The 18431-nt window shown below is 45.1% G+C and overlaps 2 protein-coding genes across 12 annotated transcripts in view; one reads left to right on the top strand and one right to left on the bottom strand.

The window, feature by feature from the left end:
- The window catches only part of LOC147025852 (myotubularin-related protein 13-like), a 115142-nt gene extending 104748 nt beyond the window's left edge, over positions 1-10394 (bottom strand). For all 4 annotated transcript variants that reach the window (XM_085880729.1, XM_085880731.1, XM_085880730.1 and 1 more), the window contains exon 1: positions 10237-10394. In XM_085880729.1, the coding sequence (XP_085736855.1) occupies positions 10237-10297 (61 nt within the window). In that variant the 5' untranslated portion in view covers positions 10298-10394. The remainder of the gene's footprint in view (positions 1-10236) is intronic.
- The window catches only part of LOC147025851 (histone-lysine N-methyltransferase KMT5C-like), a 32711-nt gene continuing 24570 nt past the window's right edge, over positions 10291-18431 (top strand). For 6 of the 8 annotated variants that reach the window (XM_085880743.1, XM_085880749.1, XM_085880750.1 and 3 more), the window contains exon 1: positions 10291-10421. In XM_085880743.1, the coding sequence (XP_085736869.1) occupies positions 10296-10421 (126 nt within the window). In that variant the 5' untranslated portion in view covers positions 10291-10295. Of the gene's footprint in view, positions 10422-11149; positions 11424-18431 lie in introns of those variants that run through there. The other 2 variants (XM_085880745.1, XM_085880744.1) reach the window with 1 other exon arrangement.

Genomic DNA, 18431 nt, shown 5'->3' with positions numbered 1-18431 from the left:
AAATTCGCAATTTTCTAAGTTCGTGACTTTGTGGCCTTGACCTTGGGATGAAAATGAAAAAAAATAAAATAAAAAATAAAAAAAAAACGAGCTCCGTGGGGCTATGCAGGTGCCATTGGGCTAACCAAATACCAACACCCCTGCAAGATTCGACAAACCCCTCGGAGAAGAATTTTTTATGTCAAAATCGCAATTTTCTAAGTTCGTGACCTTGTGACCTTGACCTTGGGACGAAAATGAAAAATCGAGCTCCGTGGGGCTATGTAGGTGCCATTGGGCTAACCAATTACTGAAACCCGTCAGATTCGACAAAACCCCGAGGAGAAGATGCAAATTGAAATCGGCTACCCCCTAAAAACACGTTTTTTTGGGCGTGGCTCCGCCCGTAATGGGCGCACCATGCCCATTTTCAGGAAAACACAACGAGATCATGATATAAACCTCCCACCAAAATTTCATCAGGATCGGATCAAAACCCACAGAGCTATGCTCGGGACAGACAGACAGACAGACAGACAGACAGACACACAACAATAACGAATATAGTGGCCATATTTTTTGTGAAAATATTTTTTCGTGAACCAATAAAGCAGAGTAGACAGTGATAGGACCAGGGGCCATAGCTTGAGTGATGAAGAGGGGAGTTAAGACGGTAGTAAGGCAGGGGACTTTTACTCAGAGTAGTTAGCATGGAATGGTCTCCCTGGAAAAAAGTGAGTGCCACTCCCTCAGCAGAATAGATGCTCTGAATACAGCATGGTGCACAACAATAACATTAATAATCAAATATAATACACACATTCTCACTTGACATGATATAATGTACAGACAAAACAAACAAACAAACTAGAGGGGGGGCACTCGGTAGAGTGCAAAACCTCCGCCGCCATTACTGCTAGGTCACTCAAGTGAACCTGATATCCTATTCATTCAATTTGACGTCAACAGTGCTCACAGAGTTATAGTTTGCAACTTTCCCTTTTACTTTTAACTTTTACATAGTCAATTCATTCGTCATAACTAGATTCCTTGAGACAGAAATTGATTTTACGTGGGTATATCCACCTGAAGTTCCAAAATCAGCCGCAATTATAATTTTGGCATGTTTTTTTTTGTTGGAAATCACTTATAACATGTAGAAATGCAAAAAAAATCGAAATTTTGTTGAAAAAAATTTGCAAAATTTTTTTTTCTCCAACAATTTTTTTTGGGGGGGCGGGGGTTGGAAATCACTTAAAACATGTAGAAATGCAAAAAAAAGAAATCGAAATTTTGTTGAAAAAAAAGTTGCAAAAAATTTTTTTCTCTAAATTTTTTTTTGGGGGGGGGGGTTGGAAATCACTTAAAACATGCAGAAATGCAAAAAAAAAGAAAATTCAAATATTTTTTTCTAATTGGCCACCATAACGGCCATATTGGATTTTGGACCAAGTCCAAAATTTAATGGCATGATCCTTGGACCAGACCTAACCCCCCACCAAGTTTCGTCGAAATCCGTTGAGTTTTTCCGTAATACTGTTCACAAACAAACAAACAAACAAACTAGAACGGGCACTCAGGAGAGCGCATACCTCGCCAACGCTACATTTCCCCCCCCCCCAAAAACCATTGATTGTGAGGGTATTTAATCCCATACCACATCTGCCATCTCATATGTGTTATGATGGCTTAAAAACATTAAATTTCCTGCTGTTTGACACTGATTCACGTACATTGTACAATTTCTGTATGAAATCCCTGACCTTTTTGGGTGTCGGTGTCAAGTCAATCTGATGACAACTGGTCACATTATAAGAAATAAGTTCAGTGACACCCCCCCCCCCCCCATGCTTTAAACTCACCAATAAAGTCACTGTCAAATATTACACATCACAGGATAGGGAATTGAATTCTAAACATTTTGAATCTACTTACATGCAAATTGTATAAGAATTGACCGCGTTATGATAATAAAGGTCATTGACCCCCCTGACCTTTGACCCAAGCCGCTAACAAAGGTAATGACGTCATTGTGTCATATCATATATCACAAGATCGGGCATTGAATTCACAACATTTTGGCATTGGTTGCATGCAAATTGGATTAAAAAAAAACGACCGCACTATGGCAAAATGACGATTTTGACCTTTTCATGACCTCGACCTTGACCTTTGTACTTTTAATTTTGTAACTGGTATTAGAGTGTGGGGAACAGAACAGTCAACATTTTGGTGTTGGTTTCATGCAAATCGGATAAGAATTGACCGTGTTATGACTAAAACCGCACATTTTGCAATGTCGTGACCCCCCCTGACCTTTGACTCCCAACCGCAAATAAGGGTTATTACGTCATTGTGTCATGTCACATATCAAGATGGGGCATTGAATTCTGGACATTTTGGCATAAGTTGCATGCAAATTGGATACAAATTGACCACGCTATGGTAAAAAGACGATTTTGACCTTTTCATGACCTTGACCTTTGACCCGATCGCTCCGAAAATCTAATCAAATGGTCCTCGGATAATAACCAATCGTTCCACCAAATTTGCTGCGATTCAGTTCAATACTTTTGGAGTTATGCGAATAACAAACAAACAAACACACATATTCACAAATAAATAAATAAATAAATAAATAAATAAATACACAGCGATCAAAACATAACCTTCGCAACAAAGTTTGCGAAGGTAACAAACAAACCGAAAGGGGTGAAAACAGTAATCTCCATCCATCTTCGATGGCGGAGGTTAACAAACAAACAAAAAATTGGACATATACAACTTAATCATACATGGTTAATCTCAAGGAGGTACGGGACCGACCATTTTACATCAGGCTTGGCGGTGTAACAGTCTGCAACATCGACTGAGTCTTGAAGGTCTGAGGTTCGAGTCAAACGAAAGACGAAAAATATTATGTGCTGCATCCTTCATTGACGCTCAGAATTTTAAAAGGACAGAGCACAGCCAAACTACCATATGTTGGCAATCAAAGCATGGGCTTTGATGGACGTAATGCCCTTCTCCTGCATTTAAGTTCCTTCTATTGTTATATTCCAGGCGACGTCTGTTTACTCCTCTACGCCAGTTACTTCTGCATACATATTGAAACCGATCAACTGCCCCAGATGCTACTTCCTGCCCTGGAAGACCATTGCATGCGGTAACAATTGTATAAAATACCACTGCCTTGCTTCTCTTCCAAATGCATCATAAATTGCTCTTTCCCCCTCGACATTTTTTTGGACTGTGAATCGTTATTTGGCCCTATTAGTCCGGCGGATTATGAAAAAAATTGTGATTTTTTTGATAAAAGCATGAAACTTGGGATATAAGTTAGTTATGGCATACCAATGCATATCTGATATGGGGACATTTGTGATTTGACCTACTTCCGGTTTTATTCAAGATGGCCCCCAATTTGTCAGAAAAATGTGAATAAGCTCTATCTTCACATATATAATCAATAATTTAGCGGTTTCTTGCTATGAAAGAATCATGAGTAATGTAAACATGCTTCTCTGAGCAATATATACAAAATAAATAGATAAAAACTAATATATATATATATATATATATATATATATATATATATATATATATATATATATATATACACATTATGCACACAAATTCTTATTATTCTGACGTATTGTCATTCATTTGTTCTAAATGAGTTGATTAGATCGAACACTGAGTAATATCATAAGGTAATCATACTTAAATAACATTAAAAGACATTTGAAGCAACTATAAATACATTTCAGCAACAATGATTTCTCCCTCCTTTCAAAATGGCCGCCAGCAGACAGCTTTTGGCGTGATGGATCTCCCAGATAAAAGGTGCATATTTGAGCGATCAAATGAGTTTATAGTTAATAAAATGAATTGAATTTGTACATTAGTGACTAGCAACTATTAATACAAGGTAAACGGTTTAAATATTTGTATTAATATGCCCAGCAGAGAGATATTTCAATAATCAAGGTATGAAAGGGAGGTAATAAAATTTACCTCAGACTGAGGGATCAGTTATTATTTTGAAATGTTCAATTATAATTTTTTTTTTTTGATGAATGTAAGCCATTTAGGCTACACTATAATTAATGTGTATGAACAAACAAACTCATAATGCCTTACTTTTTTAGTGGTGTGTGTTTGCCTTGACTGGGTAGTAAATGGTTTTATATTTTCATTTACAGACTCGAAGAACCCCTGGGAGAGCTTGATAGTCGGACTCCAGCTACACCTACAAATTGGAATCAATGTTTCATCTGCCAGACAGTTACTGATGAACCACTAAAATGTCCAGCCAATTCCAAACGCAAGAACCTTGGGGCAGGTTATGTGACATTCGCACACAATGTTGAGAGGTTTCAAGATCTAAATAGTCAACCCGTCCAATTTGATATTCAAGGACTTGATGATGGCACTGGTATTGCTGATACACTTCTAAGTCACAGAGCAAGCTGGCATGACTCCTGTCATACAAAATTCAATTCAACACAGTTGAAGCGAGCAGAAAAGAGAAAGTCAGCATGTGATGATGAGTTGGCTATTGACAGAGCTAAAAAGTCTACACGTAAGTGTACTCTGGTAGGATGTGAAGCACCCGATGTTTGCTTCTTCTGTGATGAACATATACCTGGTGAAACATTACATGATGCATCTACATTTAAGCTTGATGCTCGTGTTCGAGAATGTGCACTAAAATTGCAAGACACCACATTGCTTGCCAAGCTCAGTCCTGGAGATTTAGTTGCACAATCTGCAAAATATCATGCAAAATGCCTTGTTGGACTTTACAATGCAGTGCGGGTTCTGGAAATGGATTCTCCAAAAGATTCAAGAACAAAAATGATGCATGGTATTGCTCTTGCAGACATTGTTAACTATATTGAAGAAACAAAATCAGAATCCAGGACAAGTTGTGTTTTTAAGATGTCTGACCTAGCTAGACAATATGAAGAGAGGCTGCAAGAACATGGACTGTCAAACTCAAGTCGCATTCATTCCACGAAGTTAAAATAGCGTATCCTGATCCAATTTCCTGAACTAGAGGACTTTAAAGAAGGACAAGATGTTTTACTGTCATTCAAACAAGATGTTGCTCCAAACATACGGATAATGCATGAACAAACGTATGACAAAGACGCTCTAAGTCTCTCAATGGCTGCTAAAATTATCAGACAAGAAATATTCAGCCAAGATACCAAGTTTGATGGAAGTTTTGACACAAACTGTCAAGAGGAGTCTGTACTACAATCTCTGGTGACCTTCGTGAACTCAATATTGTATGGGCCAACATTAGAATTCAAACACAAGTCTCAGATTTCCCTCACTATAGCTCAGTTTATAAAATCCAATATAAGGCAGAGAAAGGGGGAATGTCAGACACAATTTCGCCAAGGAAGGCGTACGGAAACCCCATTATGTGTGTACTTAGGCCTCTCTGTGCATGCTCAGACACACAAGAAACATTTAGTTGAGATGCTATTTAACCTGGGGATAAGTATTTCTTACGACAGGGTCCTCGCTATTTCTACCCAGTTAGCAAACAGTGTGTGCATAAGATTCCATTTTTAAAAATGTTGTTTGTCCAACAAAACTCAGAGATGGCTTATTTACAACTTCTGCAATAGATAACATTGATCACAATCCTAGTTCTAGAACAGCTAAGGCTTCCTTCCATGGTACAGGGATATCTATCTTTCAGCATGTAACATCTGAGAATAGAGGCTCTGCTCGAGCAAGATCGTTATTGATAAATGAGAATATCCCAGTATCCAAAGCAGTGCCTACACTACCCGACTTCTACAGGACAATTGAGCAAGTTGCACTTCCAAAAGACGCTACAGTTCCCACTATTAATGGTGGACAAGTACACGAGATACGTTATATAACAGAGGTTCTTGAAGACGAACACAACTGGCTCGACTTTGTAAATGAGACTGTTGGTGAGGATCAATTCACAGATGATATGGGTGATGTTTCATGGGCTGCTTACCATGCCAAGAAGATCAGCGGAGATGTAGTGCAATCAGATCTGTCAGCATTGTTACCTCTTTTCAGCAATGAGGCTAAATCTGTTGCAATGATTCACCATGCCATGAACCTGATCAGGAATGCCACTCTTCATGTAAATCCTGGGCAGATACCTGTCATTGCGGTCGACCAGCCACTCTATGCCATAGCAAAACAAATTCAGTGGGGCCTACCAAACAGCCATGGAGAAGATAAGTTTGTCATAATGTTAGGTGGTTTTCACATAGAGATGGCTGCGTTCAAGCTACTTGGTGATCTACTTGAAAAGAGTGGCTGGACAAGTGCTTTGGTGGAAGCTAACATTACAACTACTGGGAAGGCTGATTCCTTCTTGAAAGTATCACACCTTACACGAACCAGGTATGCGCACCAAGTGACAGCATGTAGTCTTTATGCATTGCTCAAAAAGGCATTTGCAGAGAAAGCAACACTCAACCAAGGTGTTCTTCAATTTGAAAATTGGATCAGACAAGCGTCCATGCAAAGTCCACAATTCAAGTTCTGGTATACTGTGCTCAATCTTCAACTTCTGGTATTTATCTTCATCAAAGCAATCCGCCTTGGTCGGTTCCAACTCTATGTTGATGCCATTGCCAGCATTGTTCCGTGGTTTTTTGCCTTGGATCATGCCAACTATGCCCATTGGTTGTCAGTGCATTTGTGAGATATGTCAAACTTATGGTCACTACATCCCATCACGGCAAGAGAATTTGACATAGGACACTTTGTCATCCACAAAACAAAACGGGTATTTTCCGGAATTGCTCTAGATCAAGCACATGAGCAAAACAACGCCAGCGTGAAAGGTGATGGTGGTGCAGTAGGATTTGTTAGTGTTAGAAGATTGTTAGATTTGTTAGAAACCCAAGTGCTCTACAGAGGAGGATGGTTGCTGGTCCAGAAGTTTCAAGACTGGTTGAAGAATTTGAGTCTTGTCTTCATATGGCACAATCAGATGAAGGTATAGAAGGGGTGCAGCATCATGATGTTTCACAAAGCATACAAGGAACATTTGTACATGACATTTCATCTCTTACACAAGTCATTTGTGAAATGGGAAATCCATTCTTGGAAGAAACACAAGATCTGTTTAGTTTGGATACCAAGGAGTTTGCCAATCCAGGTATGATAAGAGTTGTTCAAGAGATGGAAACAATTGGCAAGAAACAAGCTGAGGTTTTCTACACAGAAAGACTCATACAAAACAAAAAGCCAATCAGCAACAAGATTACAAAAAATAAATTTCAACTGTTTGGTGCCAAAGGAAAGAAGACGACATCAACAAGAAGTGGAAAGATAGATTCCCTGAAAAGTGACTGTTCACTGTTCTCTCGACTGTATATAGCTTGCCAAACGAGAAAGAAAAATTTGGATGCATTTTTCATGCACGAAAATCAACCATCAACACCATCACTAAGTCTGAATGGCAACTTGCGCATCGGAAGCAAATCGGAATTGCTTTCGAAATGTCTTGAGCCACTTTCACACAGTGTGTTTGATGAGCAATGTGAAGTTGTAATACTGGATGGCGCTGCAGTGGTCAACTTCTTGAAACCAAATGATGCCAATACATTTCAAGACTATGCCACCAGTGTCTTCCTCCCATATGTGAAACGGCAACTCAAAGACGCGGTCAGAGTTGATATCATTTGGGACTGTTATGTAGACGATAGCTTGAAAGCTACTGTCAGAGAAAAAAATGGGGAATAGGGATTCGCAAGCGAGTGAGCGCCAACATCAAAATGCTTCAAAATTGGAATTGTTTCTTAAAGGTAGATGAAAACAAGAAAGAACTATTTCACTTTCTAGCAACCTTCGTGCAAGATATCAAGGATGGTGGCAATGCTATCACAACATATGGCAGCAGTGTGATCACTAACAACAAAGACATTGACTGTTCTTCACTTCAGCCTTGCACACACGAGGAGGCAGATACCCGCATCATGGTCCATCTGGCACATGCCAGCAGGAATGGTCACAAGAGAATTGTCATCAGAACAGTTGACACAGATGTTGTTGTCTTGGCACTTTCTCTCTTCCCAAGTCTCACCATTGACAAGTTATGGAAATCTTTTGGAACGGGGAAAAATTTCAGATACATTGCTATCCATGACATCAGCCAGCATCTTGGGCCAGACAAGTGTGCAGCACTTCCATTTTTCCATGCATTCACTGGGTGTGACACGATGTCATCTTTCCTAGGTAAAGGAAAGAAGACTGCATGGGATGCATGGATGGATGATGATGATGTCACATCATTTATCAAGAAATTGACTTGTTCACCAGAGTCTGTCAATGAGGGTAATATCCATGTACTTGAAAGGCTTGTTATCCGTATGTATGACAAGACATGCAGATTTCTGAGAGTTGATGCCTGTAGGAAATCTCTTCTCATCAAAGGGAAAGACAATGGACTCTATTCCTCCAACATATGCAGCCCTTGTTCAGCATACCAAGAGAGCTGTATTTCAAGGCATACATGTGTGGGATCAAACACTATCACAAGAGCCCTCGTTACCCAGTTCCCAAGAATATGGATGGCAAAGAGGCTCCAATGGGAAGTGGATACCTCTATGGACCACGCTACCTGCAGCTGAAGCATCTTGTCAAGAACTCTTGCGATGTGGCTGCAAGAAAGGATGAAAAAGACGATGTAAATGCAAGAGAAACAATCTTCCCTGCACTACTCTCTGTGCATGTGGGGGTGGACTGTGTTAAGGCAAGGAAAGAGTTTATGATGAACAGATGGAAAATTAATTGTTGCACTTGGACAAAATAGACTAAATATTTGATAGGAACTTTACCTCTATACGAATTGATCTATAAAACAGTTTCTTGAATGTGTTATATATATATATATATATATATATATATATATATATATATATATATATATATATATATATATATATAAAGCATGAATCTTAAACATGTGCTTGACATTAATTATATTGGCATGTTCAGTAATGGTAATATATATATATATATATATATATATATATATATATATATATATATATATATATATATATATATATATATATATATATATATATATATATATTGGACTCATGTGGTATCTCTAATGTCAGTATTTCATGGATAATAACCAGATAACGTAGCACCAGTAGTGGTGGATCTAAACACTGATATGGTCCTTTATATATGTTTACCAATGGTAAATTAGCTTTAATATGCCCTAGACATTACGAAGAAATAAAATTGCATTTGTTCTGACTTATTTGTTGAAAGCAATATCAGTGGCGGTTCCAGCATTTTGGTGCATAATATATAATAATGTGACCCTTTAATTGTGTTGTTGAGTATATAAAATTATACATTTATTATCTTTAGAAGGTATTCAATAGTTTTAACGTAATTATACACATATATAGTATAAGAGAAAATTAACAACCCATGGTAATTAAACCTCAAAGTGTAAACATTACAGTAATATTGCTTGTTTTGTGGTAACCATGACAAGCATGGACGCCATCTTGGATAAAACTGGAAGTAGGCAGAATTTTCAATGTCCCGATATCACAAATCATCAGTAACATTTACAGTGATGTTATTGCCAAATTTGACACTTTTATCACAAAAATCACAATTCGCCCAAAAGTTGTCATAATCCGCCAGACTATATCTCTCAATGGTGAAGAATCACGTAAAAAAATTAAATAACTCGTATCCAGATCTGGATTCAGATCTTCACCAAAATCGAATCAGATCGTCCTTGTCACATACCCAACCTGTCTACCAAGTTTATGCGGAATCCGTCCATAACTTTTTGAGATATCGTGCTGTATATCGTTGTATACCGTGCGCCAACGCATGGCACAGCGAGGTGAGGGGGGAGCGACGCGCGGCACGGCGAGGTGAGAGGGGCCGACGCGCGGCACGGCGAGGTGAGAGGGGCCGACGCGCGGCACGGCGAGGTGAGAGGGGCCGACGTGCGGCACGGCGAGGTGAGGGGGCCGACGTGCGGCACGGCGAGGTGAGGGGGGCCGACGTGCGGCACAGCGAGGTGAGGGGGGGGCCAACTAGCGGCACGGCGAGGTGAGGGGGGCCGACGTGCGGCACGGCGAGGTGAGCATACACTTTTCACGAAATGTACATTGTCGCCTCATGGTAGAATAAGGAATTTTTTTTAAACGTTTTGACCCGCTTCGTGTAGATTCATGACCAATCATTGAACGAACGACTTACCTGTTGCCTCACGTCGATGTTCGAAACCCACCACAGCAAAGTAATCCACAAGCCGAGCCATGGTCGCCGCTCTCACCCTTCGGCCATCACGGTCCCAGCTCCGCGAATTGACGACACGGAGGAGGCGGGTTCGTTCGGTTTCGATTTCCCGGAGCGTTCGTCAGGCAGCGGTAATCGGACTGGAGGTAAAAAATACACATCCTGGTCGATTCGTGAATCCTTTACCTTTCACAGGAAGCACTTTGAAGCACCAAGCATAACATTGTAAATACCATTGTGAACCTCCATTAAAACCAACACGATTACAGCGCCAAAGGTCTGGAATTGAGGGGTAAGAAACATCGTTCCGTGAGAATACAACACAAAGATGGAACTTGAAAGTTATGACAGAACAATTATCAACAAGACTAACACTATTTCCCCACATCATTACCACACGACATCGATTCATCGCCTTGATTGAACACCGGGTGTGTGAATGTGCCTGAACTCGGACATCAGTCTCCCCGTACTTTTTGTCATGTGTTGTTATTTTGACGTTTGGCCAGGATTCCCCTCTCATCGTTTCCTTTGACACTTTCGCCACTCCGGGCACTTCCCTTCCCCCACCATGCGTACGTAATAAATCGAAAAGCCTGAACACGTTCAACAAAAGGCGCTGGTTTTAATTTTTATTTTTTAAAATATTTTTTATAGATGTGTTGACTTGCTCAGGTGCAGATATTAACCAGCTTCTGAAAAAAAGAGGGAATGAAATTAGGGAATGAATGAGGAATGAATAAAGCGTGTTAATAAAATTACCGTTGTCCGCGCGTCCTCAGTTAGAAATCAACGGCTGCTCAAGATTTTCGCCTTTTGATTTGGCGAGAACGGGTAAATACCCTCATGGGCCGATGAGCCACGATCGCTGTGCCCGTTGAGCGCGCGTTCCATTGGCCGGGCCGCTCGAGCCCGGGCTCATCGCCTTGGTAACGGGGCTCGAGACCGGGATCTCGGGAACGTGCCGGCCGACGCCGCCGCACTTCGTGTGCACATCCGCCACGGCGATCTAGGCCTCGGTGGTCCGGGTGGCCCAGATCGGACTTCCTTGGGCGACATCTTCCTGGCCGTTGTCTCATCGTAGCGGCCTCATGTGGGACGATCGTGGAAACGATGGACATTCATCGGCAATGTCCAAACGACAACCGGTTAGTTCGTTATCTCTGGTGACTACGGGCTTCCCTGTCCTTGTGACGTGAGGGTCGGGACCGCGCGCGTCCGGAATCACCCTGTGTTTGTGTGAACCAGAGCGAGTACCTGTTCGGTTAGTTCTTTAAATGGAGTTCATCGCGAATCGGCGCCTCGAAACAGGAACATTCGGACTTCACGTGCATTCGGCGGGGAGAATCCTCCCCTCCTCACCCCCCCATTCTCCTCCCTCACCCCCCATTCTCCTCCCTCACCCCCCCATTCTCCTCCCTCACCCCCCCATTCTCCTCCCTCACCCCCCATCCTCCTCCCTCACCCCCCATCCTCCTCCCTCACCCCCATCCTCCTCCCTCACCCCCCATCCTCCTCCCTCACCCCCATCCTCCTCCCTCACCCCCCATCCTCCTCCCTCACCCCCCATCCTCCTCCCTCAACCCCCATTCTCCTCCCCCATCCTCCTCCCTCACCTCCCCCATCCTCCTCCCTCACCTCCCCCATCCTCCTCCCTCACCTCCCCCCATCCTCCTCCCTCACCTCCCCCATCCTCCTCCCTCACCTCCCCCCCATCCTCCTCCCTCACCTCCCCCTCCTCCTCCCTCACCTCCCCCATCCTCCTCCCTCACCTCCCCCATCCTCCTCCCTCACCTCCCCCCATCCTCCTCCCTCACCTCCCCCCATCCTCCTCCCTCACCTCCCCCATCCTCCTCCCTCACCTCCCCCATCCTCCTCCCTCACCTCCCCCCATCCTCCTCCCTCACCTCCCCCATCCTCCTCCCTCACCTCCTCCCCCACCTCCCCCCACCTCCTCCCCCACCTCCCCCCCACCTCCTCCCCCACCTCCCTCCCCCACCTCCCCCCACCTCCTCCCCCACCTCCCCCCCATCCTCCCCCACCTCCCCCATCCTCCTCCCTCACCTCCCCCCATCCTCCTCCCTCACCTCCCCCCATCCTCCTCCCTCACCTCCCCCCCATCCTCCTCCCTCACCTCCTCCCTCACCTCCCCCCCCATCCTCCTCCCTCACCTCCCCCCCCATCCTCCTCCCTCTCCCCTTACAGAGGATAGCAACACCTGGACGTTTTGAGGGATTTCCTCTTCTTTGCTTCAAAGCTTTCACTTGATCTTTTCGAGCGTGTCCTTTTGCTGTTCTGCACACGAATGTCGTGATTGATAAACCAACGTGCACACTTTTACAAAACCCTCAAATTGCGCACCTGATGCATTGCGAAGAAGAAGAAACCGCCTATAAACCGGAAATATGGATACAGCTGTTTCGGGTTGATATTTTTTGGTTGTCAAGCCCAAGTTCATCACATCAGGCGCTGTTGGCACAGCGAGTTTAATTTATTTGAGCATCGTGAATTGTGACTTCTTTTTTTAAGTTGAATAACCTTTTGTTATTATTACAGTTGTTATTAAAACGTATACAAGAGAATCCACGTGCGAATCATGATAAAACAGAAGACCAAGAAGGCGTTTTGGTGATGTGGATTCTTTTTTCCCTCCCCTTTTCCTTTCCCCTCCCCTTCTTTCCTTTTTTCCCCCTCCCCTTCTTTTCCTTTTTTTCCCCTCCCCTTCTTTCCTTTTTCCCCTCCCCTTCTTTCCTTTTTCCCCTCCCCTTCTTTCCTTTTTTCCCCTCCCCTTCTTTCCTTTTTTCCCCTCCCCTTCTTTCCTTTTTTACCCTCCCCTTCTTTCCTTTTTTTACCCTCCCCTTCTTTCCTTTTTTTACCCTCCCCTTCTTTCCTTTTTTTACCCTCCCCTTCTTTCCTTTTTTTTACCCTCCCCTTCTTTCCTTTTTTTTACCCTCCTCTTCTTTCCTTTTTTTACCCTCCCCTTCTTTCCTTTTTTACCCTCCCCTTCTTTCCTTTTTTACCCTCCCCTTCTTTCATTTTTCCCCTCCCCTTCTTTCCTTTTTTTACCCCTCCTCTTCTTTCCTTTTTTTACCCTCCCCTTCTTTCCTTTTTTACCCTCCCCTTCTTTCCTTTTTTTACCCTCCCCTTCTTTCCTTTTTTCCCCTCCTTCTTTCCTTTTTTCCCCTCCCCTTCTTTCTTTTTTCCCCTCCCCTTCTTTCCTTTTTTCCCCTCCCCTTCTTTCCTTTTTTCCCCTCCCCTTCTTTCCTTTTTTTCCCCTCCTTCTTTCCTTTTTTCCCCTCCCCTTCTTTCCTTTTTTCCCCTCCCCTTCTTTCCTTTTTTCCCCTCCCCTTCTTTCCTTTTTTTCCTCTCCCCTTCTTTCCTTTTTTTCCTCTCCCCTTCTTTCCTTTTTTTCCTCTCCCCTTCTTTCCTTTTTTTCCTCTCCCCTTCTTTCCTTTTTTTCCTCTCCCCTTCTTTCCTTTTTTTTCCTCTCCCCTTCTTTCCTTTTTTTCCTCTCCCCTTCTTTCCTTTTTTTTCCTCTCCCCTTCTTTCCTTTTTTTCCTCTCCCCTTCTTTCCTTTTCCTTTTCCCCTTCCTTTCCCCCTCCCCTTCTTTCCTTTTCCTCTTCCTTTCCTTTTCCCCGTGCATGCACACGTGTCCATTGGATTTTTAATAAGCTCCTCAAAAGAATTGCAATCATTTATTGAACAGTAACAGCTATCCCGAATGCAACAAATTACCATTTAAAGGATCTTGTAAGTGACCCTAATTCCACAACACCCTGTTCTCAACTTCTCTCATCTCCCCCTCCCCTAATCACAAACCTCTCAATAGTTATTTACCAAAAGTAGAGCTTGGAAAACTTGTAAGATAGGTCAATTGCTTACGACCTGAATCATCAGCTTGGTTTCATTTTTCATATAAATAGAGGTTTTGACCCTTTCATTCCAAAACCTGTCCAAGCAGTGGGTCCATAACCTCAACTGTGGGTGCACATCAGTGGACCCCCCAACCTCAGCTGTGTCCACACATTTGTTCAACAGAGAGATGTAAATTCTACTTGTAGCCTTACTTAATTTAAGGATTTTTACCTTCCTTAATAGAGTGATTTGTGTAATTGCAATCCTCATTGCCCATTTCATGATATCATTACCTCCTGCCACCTTTGGTGGAAGGGGGTTATGTGTGTTTTCACATCTGGCTGTCTGTCTCTTTGTCTTTTATTTGTGTGCACGATATCTCAAAAAGTTATGAACGGATTCGGACAAATCTTGGTGGACAGGGTGGGTGTGCGATGAGGACGAATGGATTCCATTTTGGTGAAGATCCAAATCCGAATCTGAGATTTTTTTTTTTTAATTCTTTAAGTGAATCTTCACCATTGCGAGATGGTGCCATAGAACAATTATATATATATATATATATATATATATATATATATATATATATATATATATATATATATATATATATATATATATATATATATATATATATATATATACTGTTGTGGTTGACGAAATTCACAAACCACCATTCAGGTCCCTTAGGTGAGATATCTCTGTAAGTATATGTGTAGTTAGGCCCAAACCCGTTGTTTCGAGGGAATGAATGTCATTCAGTCGGGCTGCGACTCTTCAGGATAGCCGTTTTTCTTTTGCTATCTTTATTTTGGACCAGCCGCCATTACTACCACCACCAACCACGTCTTAACAGCCATCACAACAACAACCACCAACCACAACGCCGCTTCACAACAACAACCACCAACCACAACGCCGCTTCACAACAACAACCACCAACCACAACGCCGCTTCACAACAACAGCCACGACCTTTACCGTCACAACTCGCCACCATCGCATCACCGTCATTCCCACGCCACTTGTGGGCGCCGATGCTGGACTCGTGCAGGGCGCGCACCGAGCAGCGTGTTCAGAGACATCACAGACTTTCCGAAGAAAAAACGGATCAAAAACGACTCACGCCCACTTCTGTTCCGTCCTATCGGAGAGCGTGGGGCGATTTGGCCCCGCCTCCAGGGCGTTGGAGTGAGGTCGCGATATGCAAATTCATGGATCAAAAAGCATTCACGCCCACTTTTCCTCGGTCCAATGGGGAGCCAGTTGGAGGTGAAGGGTCGGAGGTAAAGGGTCAAAGGTGGGGGAGCGAGGCCACGGGGGATATAAACGGCCGCGCTCGCCAAACAGTTCAGTTGGGAGGGGAGAAGTCAAGAGTGAAGAGTTGGGACGAGCCAAGAGAGGAGACGGAGAGGGCGATTAGACGGAGCTGTGGAGAGGTGGCGGCGGCGAAGGCGGACGAGGGGGTGCGCGCGTCGGTGCCGGGAGCTGCAGAGGGAGAGGCCAGCAACGCGACCGAGGTCGAGGAGGAGACGCTCGTCGCAGGACCCGAGACAGGGTGATATCCGCCATCCCGCGAGCATCAACAACCCCCCTCCTGTTTCCCCCCCGCGCTGAGATAGTGCGACAAGGGGGCCCCTTTCCCACCCCCTACCAGACACTGTCCGCGAGGCCCGCGGAGTTGAGGCGCCACCGCCACTTTGCGTCTCATCATCAGACGGTAGGCCCGACACGGTCTCGGCCCCAGGCCCGCCTCATCCTGGAGGGTGGTTCTTTTCTTTTGCTTTGGGTATACGTGTTGTCGGCGCTGTCTGTGAAGTAAAATTGTATAAGTGTTGCCGTGTGCTCGGTAGTCGGATAGCTCTGCATTGTGTTTCTTCTTTTATATTTGCTTTTTGTGTAATATTGTGTTTCTTCTCATTTTACATGTGCTTTTGGTGTAATTGTATATGTGTGCTTTCCGTTCATCGCGAAATAAATGTGAGTTATGTTGAACTGTTTTCCCGCTTCGCTTCGTCTTTTCTTTCATTGAATCTCCATCTTGCTTCACGTAAATGGTTGGTCGTGGGCTAAAACGCCCGATAATTAATCGAACCGTCGAGGCCGACGAATAACACCGCTCGGTTATCTCGATAGTACGGAACGGGTCGCTTAAAGTGGCCCGTGTCCGAAGTCGACCTGCGGCGAGGTGCGATCGCCCGGTTTACCCTCCGTGTGGGTACTTAGGTAGGTCGAATTTGGCGAGCAACCCTATCCCACGCGGGGGCCAATTGGCACGATCGTGGTGAGACCGAAAGGTCCACCCGTGACTAGTTCCCGGCGTTAGTCCGAGAGGGTCACGACTGGATTGTCCGTCCGGTGGGCGACGTGCCGCGATTCGAGTTACGTGGCCGTCCGCACGCCGGCGAGCGCGAATCCGCAACACTGGTGTCAGGTCGTGCGATATAAACCCATCGCCCTCCTCGCGGCACTGGTATCGGAGATCGGGAAAACGGGCTCTCCTGTCTCCAGCTAAATTCACGGGAATCGGTCCAGGGGTGAGAGGAGCGACCCACGATTCCCTCCAAATTACGAGCGTGCGAAATTAACCCTTCACGAGAAATAAGATGGCGTCTCAAGGCGAGCGGGAGCCGGGGGTATTAGAAATGTATATGTGTAGTAATGTAGGATCCATGGCTCAGGACGAAATCCCCGTGCAGGAAATGTTGATTGTACAGGAAAACGAACTCGCCCAACTGAACCCAGAGCCCGAAATAGGTGCGGCAGCGGCCGCGGTGTATGACACCTCCCCTTCCCCCCTCCGCCAAAACCCCCCGATCTTTGCCGAAGCAGCTCACCCAAGCGCACCCGACATGGCCCAGCTATGCGCCATGCTGGCGGAAATGACAGCGAACATGAACAAGCAAATGAACAAAATGAAAACGAAAATGGATGCATACACAAATGAAATGAAAGGAATGAACAAGCAAATGAAGGAAGAAATGAAAGAGCTCCGGGGTGAGACGCAGAACATTGGCCGATGCCTGCAGGCGGGCATGAAGGCCGTTAGCAGGGAGCTTAAAATGGCGACTCCACGTGTAGGAACGAACGAGCTGGGAGGGGGTGCAACGGCTGACAGGCCCGCGGTGAAGGCGGGTGAAAAAATAATTCGGGGGGCGTGTTGGGCGAGGGTCGTGACGGTGACCGAAAGGGAAAAATTAAATGGGGAGACCAAAACGTGTGAGACGAGACACGAGGTGACGACAAAGGAAATAAAAATAGTTGAGACAAGGGAGGTAAAGGGTGAAGAGGTGACAGAGTTGGCAGAGACACGGGAGATGGGAACGATAGAGGGAAGACTGCACGATGAAGACGGGGTAAGTGATGCACACACACACGGAGGTAGTGGAGGACAATGGGGGTGAGCTGGTGGACTGGGTGGAGGCCCGGTGCGAGCAGCGGGATAGCCTCCTCCAGGAACGAGGGGAGGGAGTATGCCCCCTTGAGGCGAGTCACGACCAGGTGAGTTCGGTCGTGCTTCGCGAGGTTGAGGGGACGAGTGCTGCGGACGGGTGCACGGAAAGCTTGGGGGGTATAGAGGCCCCGGAGACCCTTGTGGGGACACGAATCCCCAGTGTGGTTGTCCCTGTGTGTGTGGTGCAAGGCGTGAGTGCGTCCCCGTGTGTGGAAGCGACCCCGTGTGTGAGTGGTGTGGTGGCGATGGTGCCGGAGTACGTGCTTCCCAGCACGCTGTGTGTGGATGAGGCACCGTGTGTGGAAGAGGCCGTGTGTGTGGATGAAACGGCCAGTGTGGATGAGGCACCGCGGGTGAGTGCCCCCGCGTGTGCGAGTGAGGGACGGTGTGTGGATGAGGCACCGCGGATGAGTGCCCCCGCGTGTGTGAGTAGTATGGTTTGTGTGAGTAGTGAGGCACGAGTGAGTGGAAGGCCGCGAGTGAATGGAGCACCACGTGTGAGTGGTATGGTTTATGCAAGGGAGACCGTGTGTGTGTGAGAGAGCGGTATGTGAGGGAGATGTCGGTTGGCATGCGGGAGCACGCAGCCGCGTCTCCCGGTGTGAATGTGATGGAATGGAGTGTGAGCGTCGTAACATGCAGGTGTGCGTGGGTCGAATGGCGACGACGGCGACATGTGAGGAAAGAAAGCCGGGTAGCGGCTGTAGTTGTTTCGGGGACCGTGCCGGGTTCACCCAGCAGTGATCACGAGGTCCGTGCTGTGCAACGCACGAGGCCTCCACGTGCTCGCTTGCGAGAGTGAAGTCCCGGTCCGGAAACGCACGCGGTGGATTTGCCGATCCCGCGG

The sequence above is a fragment of the Eptatretus burgeri genome, chromosome 5 (genome assembly GCF_056783735.1).
Source record: "Eptatretus burgeri isolate ZD-2024b chromosome 5, Ebu_testis_v1, whole genome shotgun sequence".
Classification (NCBI taxonomy): Eukaryota; Metazoa; Chordata; class Myxini; order Myxiniformes; family Myxinidae; genus Eptatretus; species Eptatretus burgeri.
The sequence above is the reverse complement of the archived record's forward strand: the minus strand, read 5'-3'. Positions and strand labels throughout refer to the sequence as shown.